The sequence below is a fragment of the Gouania willdenowi genome, chromosome 6 (assembly GCF_900634775.1).
Source record: "Gouania willdenowi chromosome 6, fGouWil2.1, whole genome shotgun sequence".
Classification (NCBI taxonomy): Eukaryota; Metazoa; Chordata; class Actinopteri; order Blenniiformes; family Gobiesocidae; genus Gouania; species Gouania willdenowi.
The window spans coordinates 68,007,492-68,024,337 of NC_041049.1; the positions used below are offsets into that span (position 1 = coordinate 68,007,492).

Here is a 16,846-nt window from a genome sequence, read left to right on the forward strand (position 1 = left end):
ACAGAAGAAGAGGTTTAAAGATGCTCTATTGATGATCTCATGATCAAATAGGCTGTAAATCTGTAAGGATTCTGATGTTTTCTCTGTGTTTTGCCAACGCTCACTTTTTTTTTTTTTATTGTAGATGAATGTTATCTTGATCAGCATTATTCTGCTCTTCAGTGTACTCTGACTGTCTGAACCCACCAAAGTTGCACAGTAGATTTCTAACTTTTAAGTGTTAAACTTGTGTTCTCTCACTGGTGTCACTCCGAGAAATACGACCTGTGTTTTTAATGGTTGCTGTTCTGGTTCAGGTTCAGTAGCCAGAATTTCGGGTGAATGTTTGTCTGGCAGCCAAACCAATGACCTGGTCTGAGGAAAGGGTCATTTCTGTTATTTGTCACGGGAACAATGTCTGTCGGGAACATTGTGCTCAAAAAATGGCTGCGATCAGAGGAGCACTGAGGCAGAAAAAGAATGGTGCCTGACTAAACGTAAAAGATTAAAAAAAAGTTGGTGAAGGCTTTGTCAGGGTTCATACGAACAAGATTGATCTGAGTAAAAAAAAAAGGCTGCAATAGTATAAAATCTACCAAATAATGACTTTAAATTGATGAAAAGATACTTTTATGGTATGGAATAACAATAGTTATCCAGTTTGCATTTACCAAATGATTTGAAATAGTGAAAACCTCGATGGTGTCATTTTTAGCTTCATCACCAATTGACTTCCGTAAAGGATGACTTTGATGTAATTAACCCTTTACCTTCATGTCCTGTGTTGGTTTTCTGCAGGGTTCCCGGTCCCTTGGGAAGGTGCACAGCTTTGGAAAGCGAGAGCAGTCCATCAAAAGAAATCCTAATGTCCCTGTGGTGGTTCGAGGTTGGCTGTACAAACAGGTGAGGACACTCTAACTGGAATGTATGTTCATGTATATTCAGGGTACTCGCCAGCGCTGTTGAGCGTGGATCCCACAACTTTGTAATTTTGCTCCCCTACGGAGCGATGGCGTCTCCTACGCTCCGATTTTAAGCAACGTAGGGGGGGTTTTGTATTGTTTTGTCCTTTTTTAATCGGTGCCGTAGTAATAATTGTTGCACATTTGGACACAAAAGGAACTCCTAGGCATGCATGGGTTGTTTTAACTTTCTTTTTAATCTGCATGACACAGAAACGCATACATCAGCCTCACCTTCTATTTAATTTGCTTTCCCGTCTTCACCGGACACATTCCAGGACCCCTGCTGCCATTTAGCTGCCCCCGATGCTGCCTGCCTGCATCCTTTGCTTTGTATCTGTAATCACTGTCAATTATAAACAGAGTAGCTTCAACCAGACTTAGCGTAGCATCACATGAAGCTGTTTGTCATGTTTATAACTCACAACGGATCATTCTGCATGCACGGATGTCAATACCATGTGGTTCGGGTTGGGGCTTCCATCCAGTAATACTGCAGATTTCACATAATACTTCATTTATATTTGAAAAGCGCATCTTGGAATCAGTCTTGTGAATAAAATGTTATTTCTTGTCTCTGCAGTGTGTGTGAGTAATTATTAGTAGAGGACCTACACCAAGCATGAGTAACTTTATAACTACATTCATCATCACCCTCACCGATTCAACTAATAACTTTTAGCTTTAAAATAAGGCTGGAACAAAGATAAAAACAACAACAAAAGATTTATAAATTTCATAATTTTCCTCGCCAGTGGTGCTCGCTGACATGCCATGCGATCCCCTTACAGTATGTTGTTAAAAATTCCTGGTGAGAACCCTGATGTCGTAGCTTTCTAAGAAAATGAATTGATAGATTCCACATCAGAAAAGCTTAAAAACCAAATATTTTATTTTCTGTTACTGTTCCAGCAAACACAGAAGGGAAAATAAAGCAGACATTGTTTAGTTTTAACTCGTCTGTAATTCATTTGATTTACAATTTGCTTGCAACACTGGTTTTCTCATAGAGGGTGTATTGTCTGTTGAGATATGAAAGATACATCAATGGATATTGTTAAGGTAGGGAAATGAAATTCCAGTTAGTGTCCAATGTGAAATGAAAAGGAAATATAATCATTGGGAGCAGCCAACAAGAACAAATGACCACTCTCACTCTCATCATTCGGCTCATTTCCACCTTCTTCTAATCTCCGTTGTGCTCTTGTGCCTGCTTGGTCCTCCACCGCATTTTTTTTACATTTCCACTCAGCTTTTCACTCTTCATACACTTCTATTATCGGTTTTCTTTCATCTCTTTCTTTTTTCTTTTGGATTTAATCTTAATCGTCCTAATAAAGTTTTTCGGTTTGCGTTCTTTTCTGTCTCATTATTCATTTAGTCATGCTCTCTCTCTCTTTTTTTTGCTCTGCAGGACAGCTCTGGAATGCGTCTTTGGAAAAGGAAATGGTTCGTCTTGGCCGATTTTTGTCTGTTCTACTACAAAGGTTAGTCTTTCTTTAATGGAGACAGGATCAGAGGGGGTAAAAACGGGCTTTTCAGCCACTTTTTAAACTTCCTTCCTTCTTGGATCACTTGTTTTAAAAATCCTTAATACAAAACTTTAACACCTAGGAAAATGACTCACTAAAGCCTTGGTAAAAACCAAAGCAGCACTTCCCATGGCCAGTTGGAATGAGCATTGTGTAAAATCTGCGTTTTGTTCTGCTGGTGTTTGAGCAGAGGTTTTAAACATTTTGCAGACGTAAAAAAATGACATCACCTTATTTACCTGTCATGGTTGTAATTTTAAAACATTTTCCTCATTGGCCAAGAAACCTTATTATGTTTTTTAAAGAATTGTATTGAGAGATATAGTTACTCTTCAAAGAAAGAATTAGGAAATGATTAAACAAATACATGCAGGGACGATGTAATTAAGTACCGAATCTTATACTCTGGATAAGCCTGTTTATTTCCCCTTTAAGTTATACCTGTCGTGCATTTCCTTGTAGAGGCTTCATGACGTCGCATTTGTGCCTCTGGTGGCTTGTCCTGTTAGTCTATTGTCTCCTATTCTCAGCTCTGCCGCTCACCCCACTAATGCAAATTCTTTTAAAATGTGGCACCATTCAAAATGGATATAAACAGACTTTCCAATGGTATACGATTTATTACCAAAAATATGTTTTACAGTAAAGAAATAATCTACCAAACACAAATGTCCTGTTTTTATAGTTGGGTTTTCATGCAATGTGATGGTCGTTACCCAGCGACAGTATTAAAATTCTATACCCAAGTCTTCTGTATGTGCATACATACAGTTTATTTTTGCTGTCATTCCCATGCACTAATAGTCTAGTAATGTCCGACATCACTGTCACAGGCCAGTTTTTAAACAACCACATGTTCTGTAGGCGAGTCTTTAACAACAAACTGTGTGGTTCAATAACATAAGAATTAGAGATGCAAGTCTTATATAGAATATTTGCATTTAGCATTAGCTAGCCTTAACTTTAGCATTAGCATCAGCCTAGCATTGGCATTTGCCTAGCAATAACATTAGCCTCGCATTGACATTAACCTAGCAATAGCTGAACATTAGCAATTCGGTTGAAAAAGTTGAAAAAAAGTTTAAATGGGTTGAAAACGTTAAAATGAAATGGGTTGAAAACGTTGTTGCTACACTGTGGCTGCCCACTGCTCCTGCTGGAACCGTCACTCAAATAAAGAGTATCTCCCAGTTTAATATCCCTTCATATTTTTCAATTAGGCTTTTAACCAGCCTTAAAGCTGTCTAAGGTCTTTTTTGTGTCTACCTGACTATAGTCCATTAAGCTTTTAACTGATTACACCCATAAAACCTCTAATTTGAGAGTCTTCCTGCAAGGCCTTAGATTTTCACTTTTAAATTATGCCACATTTCGTTTCAGGGTATACCCAAATCTGTTTTTCATGAAATTGTGCCAGAAATGCCTTATAGGGAATATTTGAGTTAAGCCTGAATGAATAATAATGCCTTTTCTTTTTCTGTACTTCAAAAGTGCTGGATGAAACCCAACTGAGCAGTCTTGCAGGAGATTTGTCTAACATTTTTCATGTCCATTTAATAATTTCTTCATATTAAACCTTGCGTGCTTTAAAAAAAAGTATATTGGCTTCCAAAATCAGCTTTATATATTTTTTTTAAATCAGTATCTGCATCGGCCTTTGAAAATTCCATATCGGTCTACCTCTAATTGAGTCGCACAATTTGAACTGGAGCTGAGTACAATGATTGAAAAAATGTATGCCCGCCTTTACAGAAACAAGTTTGGAGGAAGGTTAGAAGTTTCAATCTTGCTTTAAAGCTGACTTGTTGCTGAGGAAGTTTTTTTTTCTTCTTCCTGTGTCTAATAATGTGATTAGTGCATCCCACATGTGGCAGGGCACGCTTTCCACCCCCTGCCAATCTCCATCATTTCCTCCTCGCCCTCCCTGATCTCTAATTATGGACAATTTCCTGGTGCTTTCTTGCCCCAACACAAGAGTAAAATCGATTCTCGATCGGTCGTTTTGTCTTCTTGCTCAGTTCTGTTTCTCCTCTCAACATGAAAACAGTGCGCTCTGTCTCAAGCACCACTTATTACCTTATTCCCTCGTCTTATGTGCAGCTTGACACAAATAGACAAACCTCTTTTTGCTATCTGTCAGCACTGAAGGAACCAAACCCTTATTAGTCAACAAATGATTTGCTTACATCAAAAGGATCTTATGTGACAGTGAATGACAATCTTTTGATTTAGTTTGGACCTGTGAAAAAAAGATTTTAAAATCTTTACAATAACAATAGTCATGATATATAATTGAAAGGGAAAGAATAATTTACATACACCAGTGATGACCCAGTTTGACGTGCACAAAAAAAAAAAAGCATAAAACATTTTCTTTCTCTCCTGAATCAACATGAAAACAAGAGTTTATGGAAATCAAAGTAAAAAAAGGTGAGGTAAAAAAAAAATATCGCAACTTTATAGCACCACACAGGCCTGCAATATTTACTGCAGTGTTTTTTTTTTTTTTAGCTAATCTTAGTGAGTGTGGTTCAGTGACAATGAACTCACATGAAACTACAGTAAAAGGCTGTGATTTATTCTCATGGTAAACAAGGAAATGGAGGTTAAGGACTCTCGCAAAGTAGAAAAAATGATCGAGGGTCATGTCCTATATGTGCTCCTTGATGTCACTGAAGCTGTGTTTTTATCATGGATTGCTGATTGTGGGTAAGGGCGGGCTTAAAATGTGCGATTTTTGGCTCATTTTGAGCAGATTTTTCACTCTTGCGTCTATTTTTGGGATTGCATGTTGTGCATCGTGGAGTATACAGTACATGGTGTAGTATACATGGGGTAATGAGAAGCGATTAACACCTCACGACCAGCTCCTGATGAGGCAAGGCAAGGCAAGGCAAGGCAAATTTATTTATATAGCGCATTTCATACTCAAGGCAACTCAATGTGCTTTACATGATAAAACATTCAATTGTTTAAAATCAATAAGAACATTTAAATCAATAAGAACATTTAAAATCATCAGTAAAATCAATTAAAATCATCAGTAAAATCATCATTACATCAACAACATGACAAAAAATCTCTCTCTCAATCATATGCAGTAGAGAAAAAAAGTGCCTTTAACTTTGATTTAAAAATGTTCACATTGGATGCTGACTTCAGCTCCGCTGGCAGTTTGTTCCACTTCTTTGCAGCATAACAACTAAAATTATATCAGTTTTTTTAGTCTTTCATTTTTTCACATTTTAAAAACAAACTAAACTTGTCCAACAGGTTCCACTGTAGACCTTTTTTTTTTATCTGTGCTTCCTTAATTTACACGATATTATGGCCCAATGATGTAGAGCGATTATAATTTCCTGGCACAACTTAATTGACTCCACAAACATTATCATCGTTTTCAGATCTTCAGTTTCCTATAAAGCATGAATATATAGTGTGGTTTGTTTGTGTAAGTGTAAATACTGCTCGCTGAGCCTTGGTGAGGACCAAAACCTGAGGGCTGAGAGTGGTTTGAAGGCTTTTTCAAACAAACTGATCTGATTCATGTAGAAAACCAACACAGATCAAACAGATCTAAATGAAACCCAGGGGCTTTGTTGGTGTCAGCGCTTATAACGGACGAATTCCTGTGCATCTTTTCCACTCGATTAGATATTTTTCAAAGGTTGCTTCATTGTTAAGAAATACACAGTAGAATGTAACAGCAGGGTTCTGGCTGCTAAGTTGCATTATATTACATCATGAGTAAACGCCTTTTGTACATTTCTTAAATCTTGTGATGGCGAGTCAGTACAAAGCAGACTGTGTTGAAATGTAAACAATTCTCCTTTTTTTTTTAAAGATTTAAGCCACAGCACATTGGAACACTTCTAAACATGGCTGGTATGATTACTGTTCACTCAACAGGATCTTCACCTTAATATCCGCATAAACCCATTCTGCAAGTTCTATCACAATACAATGCAACATGTGTTGGGACGCTTTGTAAACTGTAGGGGTGTCTCGATACATCTTTTTCACTTCCTACTACGATACAGATGTTGGCCGATACAGATGTCTAGCCAATGCGATATAGACAAGGGTCACACATACTTTTATTACAGAATTTGTAGTTCAGAATGTTAGAAAATGCTTGATCAAGTGTTATTATAGATATTGTCAGAGTCAGCAACAGGAAGTATGAGACAATAACCCATTGGTTATTATTAACCAATGGGTTTCATACATTTTAATCTTAAACATAAGAATATTCTACTATTGAATAATGTTTGTAGAAATTAATTAGTAGAGCCTGAAAAATAACCTCAATAAAACTTATAAACTTAATAAAACTATATTTTTAAACATATAGCAGCATATTTTACAATTGAATAAATAAATACATTTAAAAAAAATTAGATGACCTGAAAAAATAAATTGTAAATTTGCCTATACGTGTATATCTGTTTCCTTTTCCTATGTTTGTCATCCCTTCTTTACCAATGAATTTGTCTTTCGTTAAGTTGTCCAAAAAATCTCAGGAATGTAAGTGAGATTGTAACTTGTTTAACTTTGATCACAAACTCACATGAATATGCATTTTATTCTCAGTGCACACAGTGAACGTTTTGCATTGCTGTTGATTTAAAAAGAAAAACTAAAATGAAAAAGCCTTCGCATATTGACGTGAAAAGGAATGTTTTTTTTTTTTAAATTTTATTCCCATGCTGTTTGTGTGTGACTTACCACTGTTTGTCATGGTGCTGTGGGCTCAGTGTGTGACTAACTTGGCATACGAGGCAACAAGATAAAAAGACGCTGTCGCCATCTCGCCCACCTTTTTGGGAATTTCTCCTTCAATGATCCTTGAATTATTTTTAAACTATTACCCATCTAATCCACCGCAGCGCTTTATCACCTCTTAGTCACATGACAACTCATAAAATGGCACTTTTGCATATTTTAGTTTTCATGTGGTATAGCTTTTGTACAAAATCACAAAAACATTTTCTCACACAGACACTGCATGTTGTCATAGTTTGAAATAAAGTCACTTGGCACTTGGTTTTCAAACGGTTAGCCCAGGCTTGCGTAATGGTGCTTGGGGGCCATTACAAATATAGAAAGGCGGCTACACGTATATTTATGTGTGTGTGTCTTCACATGGATTTGAGCATGTGAGCAGGACAAGGCAGATACAGTGGGGGGGTGGAGGGGGGAGGGTGCACCAGTGGACCAGTGCACTGGCTTGGAGCTGCATCAGGGCATATCAGTGTGTTATGATACCAGTGACAGGCACTGAGGGAATTAGTGGGTGATGAGTGATATTTATTCCATTCTGTCTGCTCTCTCTCTCCCTCTCTCTCTCTCTCTCCCTCTCCCCCCTCCCTCTCAGACAGCAGAGAGGAATCAGTCCTTGGCAGTATTCCTTTGCCCAGCTATGTTATTTCACCCGTGGGACCTGAGGATCACATCAGCCGCAAGTATGCCTTTAAGGTATGCCTTTTTATGTCATACACTTTGTTTGGAAGCTCTATTTTTCTTTGGGTTAAGTTTGTAGTCTATACATTATATGAATGTTACCCTTACAATAAGGTCACACATAATCAGACTTATGTGTATAATAAATGAAGCAAAAACCAGGACAACCTTCCTGTTGACCCTCAGTAGTTGTAGGTTCTTCATTGTCTCTTTTTTCTGTGACTTCCTATCGAGGCTAAAACCTACGATGTAAACTTAAAGGTGAAGTTTTGAAACTATTTCCTTTGGTCATTATTGATCTCTTCTCCTTCTCAGCTCAGCTCACCTCAGTGCGTGTGCGGTGTCGTGCAACATGACCACAAACGGTCTCGTGTGTAGAATATTTGAACTCACGCAGCCAGAGATAATGGGCTTTATTCCGAGTGGAGCCACTTAAGATAAAAACGCACACACCTAATTCTATTTAAAGCTCTCAGAGTTTCCATTACTGACGGCTGAGCTCAATAGAAAAACTTTTCTACTGTTTGGACTGAAATGTGTGTCATCAGCGGGGTTGGGGTCAATTATATTTGTAATCGTTTAATTGATAATTAATTACAATTATGGTGTAATTGTAATTTTAAAAAAATTGTAGCTGTCGTAATTGTAATTGAGTTTAGATAATTGACTTTGTAATTGTAATTGTCATGAAAATTCTATAAAAATTGTCAATTATAATTTAACGCAAAACTGGGGAACCATGTTACAGTTCTGTGTACAGGTTTACACATATGTAGTTAATAATTATTAAAATGTATTTCATATCAAGCTTTCCCACATTTTACTATTTAAAAAATAAATAAATAAATAAATGAAATCTAGAGATATGACATAAAAGGCTCAGATTCCCACACCAAAAAATATTAAAACCTATGTTGTTAGTGATTGTTTTTAGTGTATTTTACAACTGATTTAGGACTCAGGCTCAGTAATTGTGATTAATTGTAATTGAAATTTAGTAACTGAGAACATAATTTTAGTTGACTTTCTGAGGATAAAAAATAATTGTAAATTAATTGAAATTGGAAAAAAAAATGCTGGTCACTGTAATTGTAATTGAATATGGGTAATTGAAAATGTAATTGGAACTGAAAAATGTAATTGATCCCAAACCTGATCACCAGCACTTTTTAATCATATGTTACTGTCATTTAATAATAAGTGTTTTAAAGTCAAAGTACAAACAATTCTTAAACTATTTTACTTTACTTTTCATAATAACATGCTTCCTGCTGCTAGAATGATTAATCAAACATGAGCAATCTATGACAGTCATGACTCAGCATGTCAGTGCACAGCACTCAGCACCTGCTGTGGTGACCAAATTACAGCCGATTGTCCGTCAGTGCCTTCATTGAGCTGGATTAGTTCCTCTGGAATGGCATGAGGCAGCTTCTCCATTCCCTGAGGCACCACGGCTACTTATTGAAGATGTGAAGTTAAAGCAAAGGCTTACTGTACTCTGCTGGAGAGAAACACAAGAATGCATCCCACACGAGTTTTTATTAACACACAAGTCATCCCTATGTCCCCATTTTATGCACGTTGACAGAGTTGCTAAAAATTTCCAGGAACAAAAATCCAAACTACTCAAGTCTAGCCAGATTCCCAAAACTAGGAACTCCAGGCACTGGCCTTTGTGACGGTATTTCTACTTAGTGCAGAGTCACAGTGGAATAGAAATAAAAGATTAAGATAGTCTTCATCATTCAGAAATTAACACACAATTTAAAGCTGATGGGAATGATGACATTTTTCATTGTGCTTAATGGTTGAAACCTGTAAAAGTACAAGCTTAAGAATCCGTGTATCATTTGTTTTTCATTATGTAACAAAAACATGATAAATGAAAAAAAACACTCATTATTTGATATTTGGAAATGCCTTGTTTTTCTAATTCAAGCTCTTTTGCTTCGGTACAGAAAACGAACACCTTTATTAATTTTCTCCATTACCGATTTGCCAAAGTACGTTATCCGGTAGAGTACTCTCATCCGACGCTAACGACTATGCTAACGGCAGTTCGGCATGACAAGATCGCTGCTTCTAACTGTGCATCAGAAACGTGTTTAGCTGGTGTTGGGCACAGAACCTCCTCACGGACGTTTCAGAGGATTTAGAGACTCCTAAGTGTTGCAGAGCTAAAGATATCTCGGAATGTGTAACGCTTCACTTCCGGGTCACGTACTTTGGCAAATCAATAATGGAGAAAACGAATACAGGTGTTCGTTTTCCGTTTTTCGTTTTCTGTACCGAAGCAAAAGAGCTTGAATTTTAAAAACAAGGTGTTTTCTGTTTTTTTATTTTGGTTTTGGAAACAAATATCAAATAAGTAGTGTTTTTTTCGTTTTTCACATTTTTGTTACATAATGAAAAACGAATGATACACGGATTCTAAAGTCTATTATTTTGCTCCAAATTAAACATATTTGCCAAAACGATATAGAATTTGGTGTCGCTGTACGCCATATATTTTTCTATAGTAGCAGTTAAATAAAGTATTACACTGGATTGGAAGAATAACATTTATCTTTGGGTGTATGAGTGCATCTATCAAACAATCTTCTAAAATTGTCCAAACAACTTTTCACACTTTTCAGTTTTAAACATTTACTTTTTCTGTTTTCCATTATTTTTTTTATTTCACTGAGAAATCTAAGGAAACAAGTGCTCTACATTCTCTGTTAAAGGGTCACTTATCATTTACGGCATCCAGTCGACAAGTTTTTGTTTGATAAACCAAAGTTTATATCACTGATTAAAATGCTTAATCATTCAGTTATGAGTATTTATACAACATGGGTGTGCGTTACTGTGTTGGAAGATCACTCAGAAGATATGTTTGTTTTACAATGAAAAACTACCAAAGTATATCAATATTATTATTTTTATCGGCACACTGCCCTCAACTCTATTACATGTCTGCAGCAACTGATTAATCCATTTTTTAGTGTTTATTAGTGGCTAAATTTATAGACAATTGATTTAATAGAAGATTTTGTCCACATGGACCGTGTGTGAAAAATAATAAAAAATGACTAGGAAAGATTTATTGATTATTAACTAATATCTATTTCTTAACGTTATGCTTACGTTATCCTTAGGATTTATAGAAACTGTATTATCGACGAGATGGTAAACTAGAACTGACGAGGATTTTTTTTCTAATCCCCATTGATAAATAACCAACACATTTTCACTTATAAAACCATTAAAAGCTGATACATTTTCACTCAATTTACAAGTTAAAAACAAATATATTCTAAATTTTCTCTTTTTAAAAAAAAGATAGAAAAGGTGATTATAATACAATGTATGAAGAAATAACCGTAAAAATAATGCTTTTATTGTACTTTTATTGTATTTTTGGGGTCTACTTTATTCGTACAGATGCTCAGCAGAGAAGATGTCACTGAACTTATTGATCAAAGTCGACCAAAACAAAACGTTTTAGGCCGTGCACCCGACGATACTCTCGGTCTACGTAAAAACATGACCAGTGTGATATTCAGTCAATAGCAGGTGTAGTGTGGAGGTGAGGCACGCACACTCCTGCGTCCACCAACCCTCGTCCATGAACAGAAACTTCTGCTATGAAAGAGAAAGTGTATATACTGTATAGTGTATGGTAACGCGTTCTGCTCTTAACTCGGAAAATCCTTTTGTACTGGTCCTCCCTCGTTGCTGTGCCAGTTACTGTTTTCTTTTTTTCTTCAGCCGATCCCTGTTTGGAAATGTTCAATTAATTTAAATATAATATATATCTTTCTACAGTCCAATCAATAAATTTAATCACTTGACAATCACAGATTATTTTAAAGATATTCAGCGTCCTTTCTCACAACATGGATAAATCAGAGTTTGTTCAGTTTTCAATTACACATTAAACAAAGGCGCCATGCTCGCTTTAGCAAACATAATGAAATGCCATTATCAAAGGATTTTGTAGACAAAGTTTTAGTTCAGGGGCTACATACAGTAAATCCCTACATTTAGCATTTACTGTATGTGTAAACAACATTTCTTAAGGTATAATGCATGATGTTGCAGATATGTGGAACTCAGCCATGTGGTGATTTACCCAAACACTAATACTCGTGTGAAAACCATTTTTGGGCCCATCTGGGATTATTGTGAATACAGCATAGCCTTGAATGCATACACAATAACAAAAACATCAACATTATATATAAACATCACAATACACCTGAAAATAATGGTATCGTATGCTCTGACAGTGCAAGACAGTTATTAAAATGTATTTTGAATTCTGTATTAAACATTGTCATACACAGTAATAGTAGCGTCTTGTTTATAAAATTCAAGAGTGAAATCTGAGCAGATTCTTTCTGATCTATAAGTTGTCATTTACATTGAATAATAATAACAACAACAACAACGTAACAAAATGTTATTTTCTTCAGAAAAAAGCTTGGATTATTCTGGTTCCGTCCACTTGATTATCAAACTGGGTTGAATGTGGCCCTGAATTAAAATAATAATTTTTAATTTAAACAAAATATCCCCATGGGTCAATTTGAAGCTTCGTGTATCAAAATTAGGCCTTAACTTTGACCCAACTGGTGTGGACTCCTTCAGCTAAATACTGGAAAAAAACAGACCTTTTCTGATTGTGCAGTATGAGTTTTTATCCCATTGGAAAAAGTTGTATTTTGCCATAAATGTCCGTCTTTGTCCTGTGACACTCTGTGTATATACATTTCTGACATAATCCTTGTAACTCTTTTACTTAATTTGGATGTTTTCAAAGGTAACAGGCTAATTAACAGTAAACCAAAGAATAATGGACGTAGTTAGTCGTTAAGATGTTTTTCCCTAATTTGATTACGGCGGTAATCTTTGGCTCAACATATCCAAACAAGGCTTGATTAATTTCAGATGACGCTCAGTTCTAACCATGTCTGTAAACAACTTCAGCTCGGCTGTAGTGGGTGGAGGTTTCACCGTACCTGCTAACAGCTGCTAACTGTCCAACACACACCAAGCTAAACCTTCAGTCCTCTCCCCTTCTCTTGTTCCCATTGGCTGGCTGCCTGACTGGGGCTTCCCTCCCTCCCTGTGAAAGTGCCGCCCAGTGCCAGGCACCCTAATAGGTACCTCATACTCTGACTTTGTCAGATACCAAGCTTGTGAATCCTCCTCGTCTGCTGTCAGTGTAAAAATCAGTCTTGTGTATCCCACAGATTGTGGTTGCATGTCCCACAACTCCTTTAATCTTGTTTGCTGATGTGAATGTGCTGTTTTTACCTATTTGTGGTCTTTGTCTTGTTTGATATTCCTTCTGTTCTCTCTTTCCTATCGCAGTCCAAGTTTTCATTTTGGCCTTTATTTATTGTGCCAGTTGTTCATTAACATGTCTCTCCTGCTGCCTCGCTCACATTTCTTAAACCAGCATACATTTATGATGGCAAAGACTCAAGAGCAAGAAACGTAAAGACTTTAGACTTTAGATGTAGGTTTCTTAACTCAATAATCAACCTTTTTCTTCATTTTCTGGAAACATCTGGTAGTTAGGAAAACTTAAATGAGAAAAACTCTACTCCTAACACACTGCACAGTGATTTATCTTATTTACAGTCAGACTTTCTGTTTGCACTAATATAAGGTTAAAAACGTGTACTGTGTTAGTGTGGGAGACATCCCAAAGGTCATGTTAAGTTGAGGTTTTGTTTATTCAGACATTATCTCCTGACATGTTTCTGATGAAGACTAGATTTTTCCTGAAAAACCATGTCTGAATAAATGAAACCTCATCTTAATATACTATTCAAAAAGAAGACATGAAAGTCAAGTGAATCTTCAGCCGATCAGCAGAACTCCTCTGACAAAACTGGCAGTTGACGGTTGAAACATGTCAGGAGATAAAAATGTCCCGAAAAACCTTGTCTGAATAAAAGAAACCTGAACTTAACATACTATTCAAAATGAATCTCGCTGGAACATCTCATTGTAGAGCTTCATGTTTTTGCGCAGTTTTTCGTTGAGCTGGAGTTCAACTCTGGCTTCCCCAGATGTTCTCAGAGACCCACCATGGTTTGATGTTTATCACCCTGCTTCCTTGGTCAGACAGCGAAAATGTCCAAAACCACCGTGACTACAAACACCAAGTTGATCAGTTGCAAATCATTGGCATACCCAGCTATCGCTGCTCAGAGGCTGTGATCCAGTGGTACTGGTCGTAGGCGGTGGTCTGGAGGTGGCAGACAAATGCTTTACACAGTTTAGTCGAATTCACCAGCTTCAGGCTTGACCTCTCCTCACAATGTCTCGCTCTTTTGGAGGACTTTGAAAATAGATTTTTACATACTGTATGTATGAGAACAAATCAATCTCCCCTCGTCCTTCAGTCACTGTGTACTGATCGCTGCAGACTGGTCTCCTTGTGTTTTTCTTGTTAAATAGGTTTTGCTGTGACCTTCCTATCAGAAAACGCAAAAATTGTGACTGCAGGCCCTGAGACGCAAATATGAAATCTGATTGGCTAATGAAACTGCTCAATTTCTAATGATAGTTTAACCCTTGTGCACTTCTTTACATTTATACACTTGGACACCTTGTCTACACAAACGGTCCGTCTCATAAAAGTGCCATAAAAATGCATTCCATATTCCATGAAGTGTATTTTTACTTCCACTGCATCAGATTTTTTTTCAACTACTTCAGACCTATCCATAGATGGAAAATTCTTTATAATTTTCAAACCCTTTTTATGTTTGTATGGACTTTTGAGAATTTCTCATTTTTTCAGTAGGAAAAACGCTAAATATGCGGTATTTGGGCCGAAGTGAAATATTTTTGATGAAAACATTACAGTAATTAATTGATAGCAGAATTCATTTTAATGCATTATTATTTACAATTACAGTTTTAAAGAAAAAAAATTACACATTTTGCAAGATCAGAAATCCAGGCCTTCACTAAAATTTCCCTAAAACTTTATGCAGTGGTCTCTGGTTGGTAGAGGTTATTACACCTAAAACATATGTTCACTTTATTTTGAAAGTAGAGGCTTTGATTTATTCGGTATTATTTGAAAAAGCATTATGATCCGTCATGAATACAGTATATGAAAAATATGTGGTTACAATGGGAGACAATGGGGCAAATTTGGTCACGAGGTTATTACCGTAAGTGTAGGACTTTGGAATTAAGCAAATAAAAAAAATAGTGGCAAAATGTTATACTGTACAATTAGCCTTAAAAATAACCGGAATATTGAAAGACAGACAAATAAAAACACCCAAAATGTGACTTTGGTCACAAAGATGCTAGTGTTAAGGTATATCTGCTCACACTACTAATTCTGAAGGCCCGAGTCGGTATCAATTAGCCACGCAAACACATGGAGGCTGAAATCTGATTGGACAAAAACTCTAACGTTCACATGTACAGTAAGTACTGGGAGCAGTGCAGCCGAGATCAACTCTCCCGAATAAATAGAATAAGTTGCAAATTTAAATCACAACTACAGTTTCATGCAACAAATGCTATGATCTAGGTTGTAACGTTAGATCTGTTATTTTAAATGTTTGCCTGACTCCCACTGATTAGAGGCGAACACACTCATGGGGTTGCTCGTGTTACTTTGCGTGTTTGACAGACGCAATCTTTATTGCGATGGGTTTGTAAAGCCAACACAATGTGTGTTTGCTCGCACTGTCAGGTTTGTGCACCTTTTTACCCATTCAAACTGTTAGTGAATAAGGCCCTTTGTGAAACCCATGAAAAATAACACAATTAAACTTTCATTGGGTTATTTCTCATGGGTTTCTTTCATTTAAAAAACAAACATTATCAGAAGAAGACAAAATGAACTTACTACAATCATTACATGGAAGTCATGCCTGCCTTGAGAAGATGAAAAAACCCATTATCAATCATTGCAGCCCGTTTAAGTTCCACATTGACCAAAGCTCTGCTGGCAGATAAAAGGAAAGTCATCTCAGATCTGTGAAATAAATGCAAAGCTGGTAGACGGACATTTACTTCTCATATTTCACCCAAATCACACCAACGCACTGATCTGGGTGCACTTTGAATATTCACAACTCATTATGTACTGTAGATTTTGTCCATCAACCATGTACCGTACATTCCTCTGTGGCCTGCCTCCCTTTGGAGTTTTTTATCTCGTGTAAATTGATTTTCTTGTTGTGTAAGTTTTAAACCGCGCACCTTATCAGATGCTCTTTGCTGCTCAGGATACTGAGGCTTTTTTTCTTCTATCAGCACATGACTCCATAAATAGTGCATGGTCCGAGAGAGAGAAAGACTGTGTGCGTGTTTGAAAGCAGTCCTCAGGCTTTATTTATTGTGTGTGTGTGCTTTGGTTAGTGTAAGTATCAAGAAGAATGAGCATCATAAACCAGAGCAGTGATTGAGACTGGGAGGAAAAGCACTGGAATAGTGAGAGGTAACAATGGCAACAAAGCAGATAGAAAAGGAGGAGAGAGCAGGCTTGAGGTTTTCTAATAAAGCGCCATTATGCAGCACTGTGTGCACAAAGGAAGGAAGAACACAGGAAAATGTGCCACTAACTCCCACGCCTGTGCCTGGACTGAGTGAGTGGGTGGGTGGGTGTGCCCATCATGCACTCAGTGTTGAATGACCCACTCAGTGGAGACGGTTATTTTAGACTGGTTGCGGTTTGTGTTTCATTGTCAATAAATGTGTTTATGTTGTTATGGAGCTCATTATGAGACATGGAGGTTTGTTATTCCTTCCTCATGGAGGCAGGGTCAGAGGAGGGTCTAATCAGGGTTCCCGCAGATCCTTAAAAAGTCTTAAAAGGCATTCAATTCATGAATCTAAAAACAAGGCCTTAATTGTCATTAAAATGTCTTAAATCAG

General features: G+C 36.9%; 1 protein-coding gene across 13 annotated transcripts in view; it reads left to right on the top strand.

Annotated features, from left to right (window-relative positions):
• Nucleotides 1–16,846, top strand: part of LOC114464420 (pleckstrin homology domain-containing family A member 7-like) — a 141,413-nt gene that overhangs the window by 81,026 nt on the left and 43,541 nt on the right. For 11 of the 13 annotated variants that reach the window (XM_028448577.1, XM_028448578.1, XM_028448582.1 and 8 more), the window contains 3 exons: nucleotides 778–882; nucleotides 2,356–2,428; nucleotides 7,851–7,951. In XM_028448577.1, the coding sequence (XP_028304378.1) occupies nucleotides 778–882; nucleotides 2,356–2,428; nucleotides 7,851–7,951 (279 nt within the window). Of the gene's footprint in view, nucleotides 1–777; nucleotides 883–2,355; nucleotides 2,429–7,850; nucleotides 7,952–10,329; nucleotides 13,090–16,846 lie in introns of those variants that run through there. The other 2 variants (XM_028448590.1, XM_028448589.1) reach the window with 2 other exon arrangements.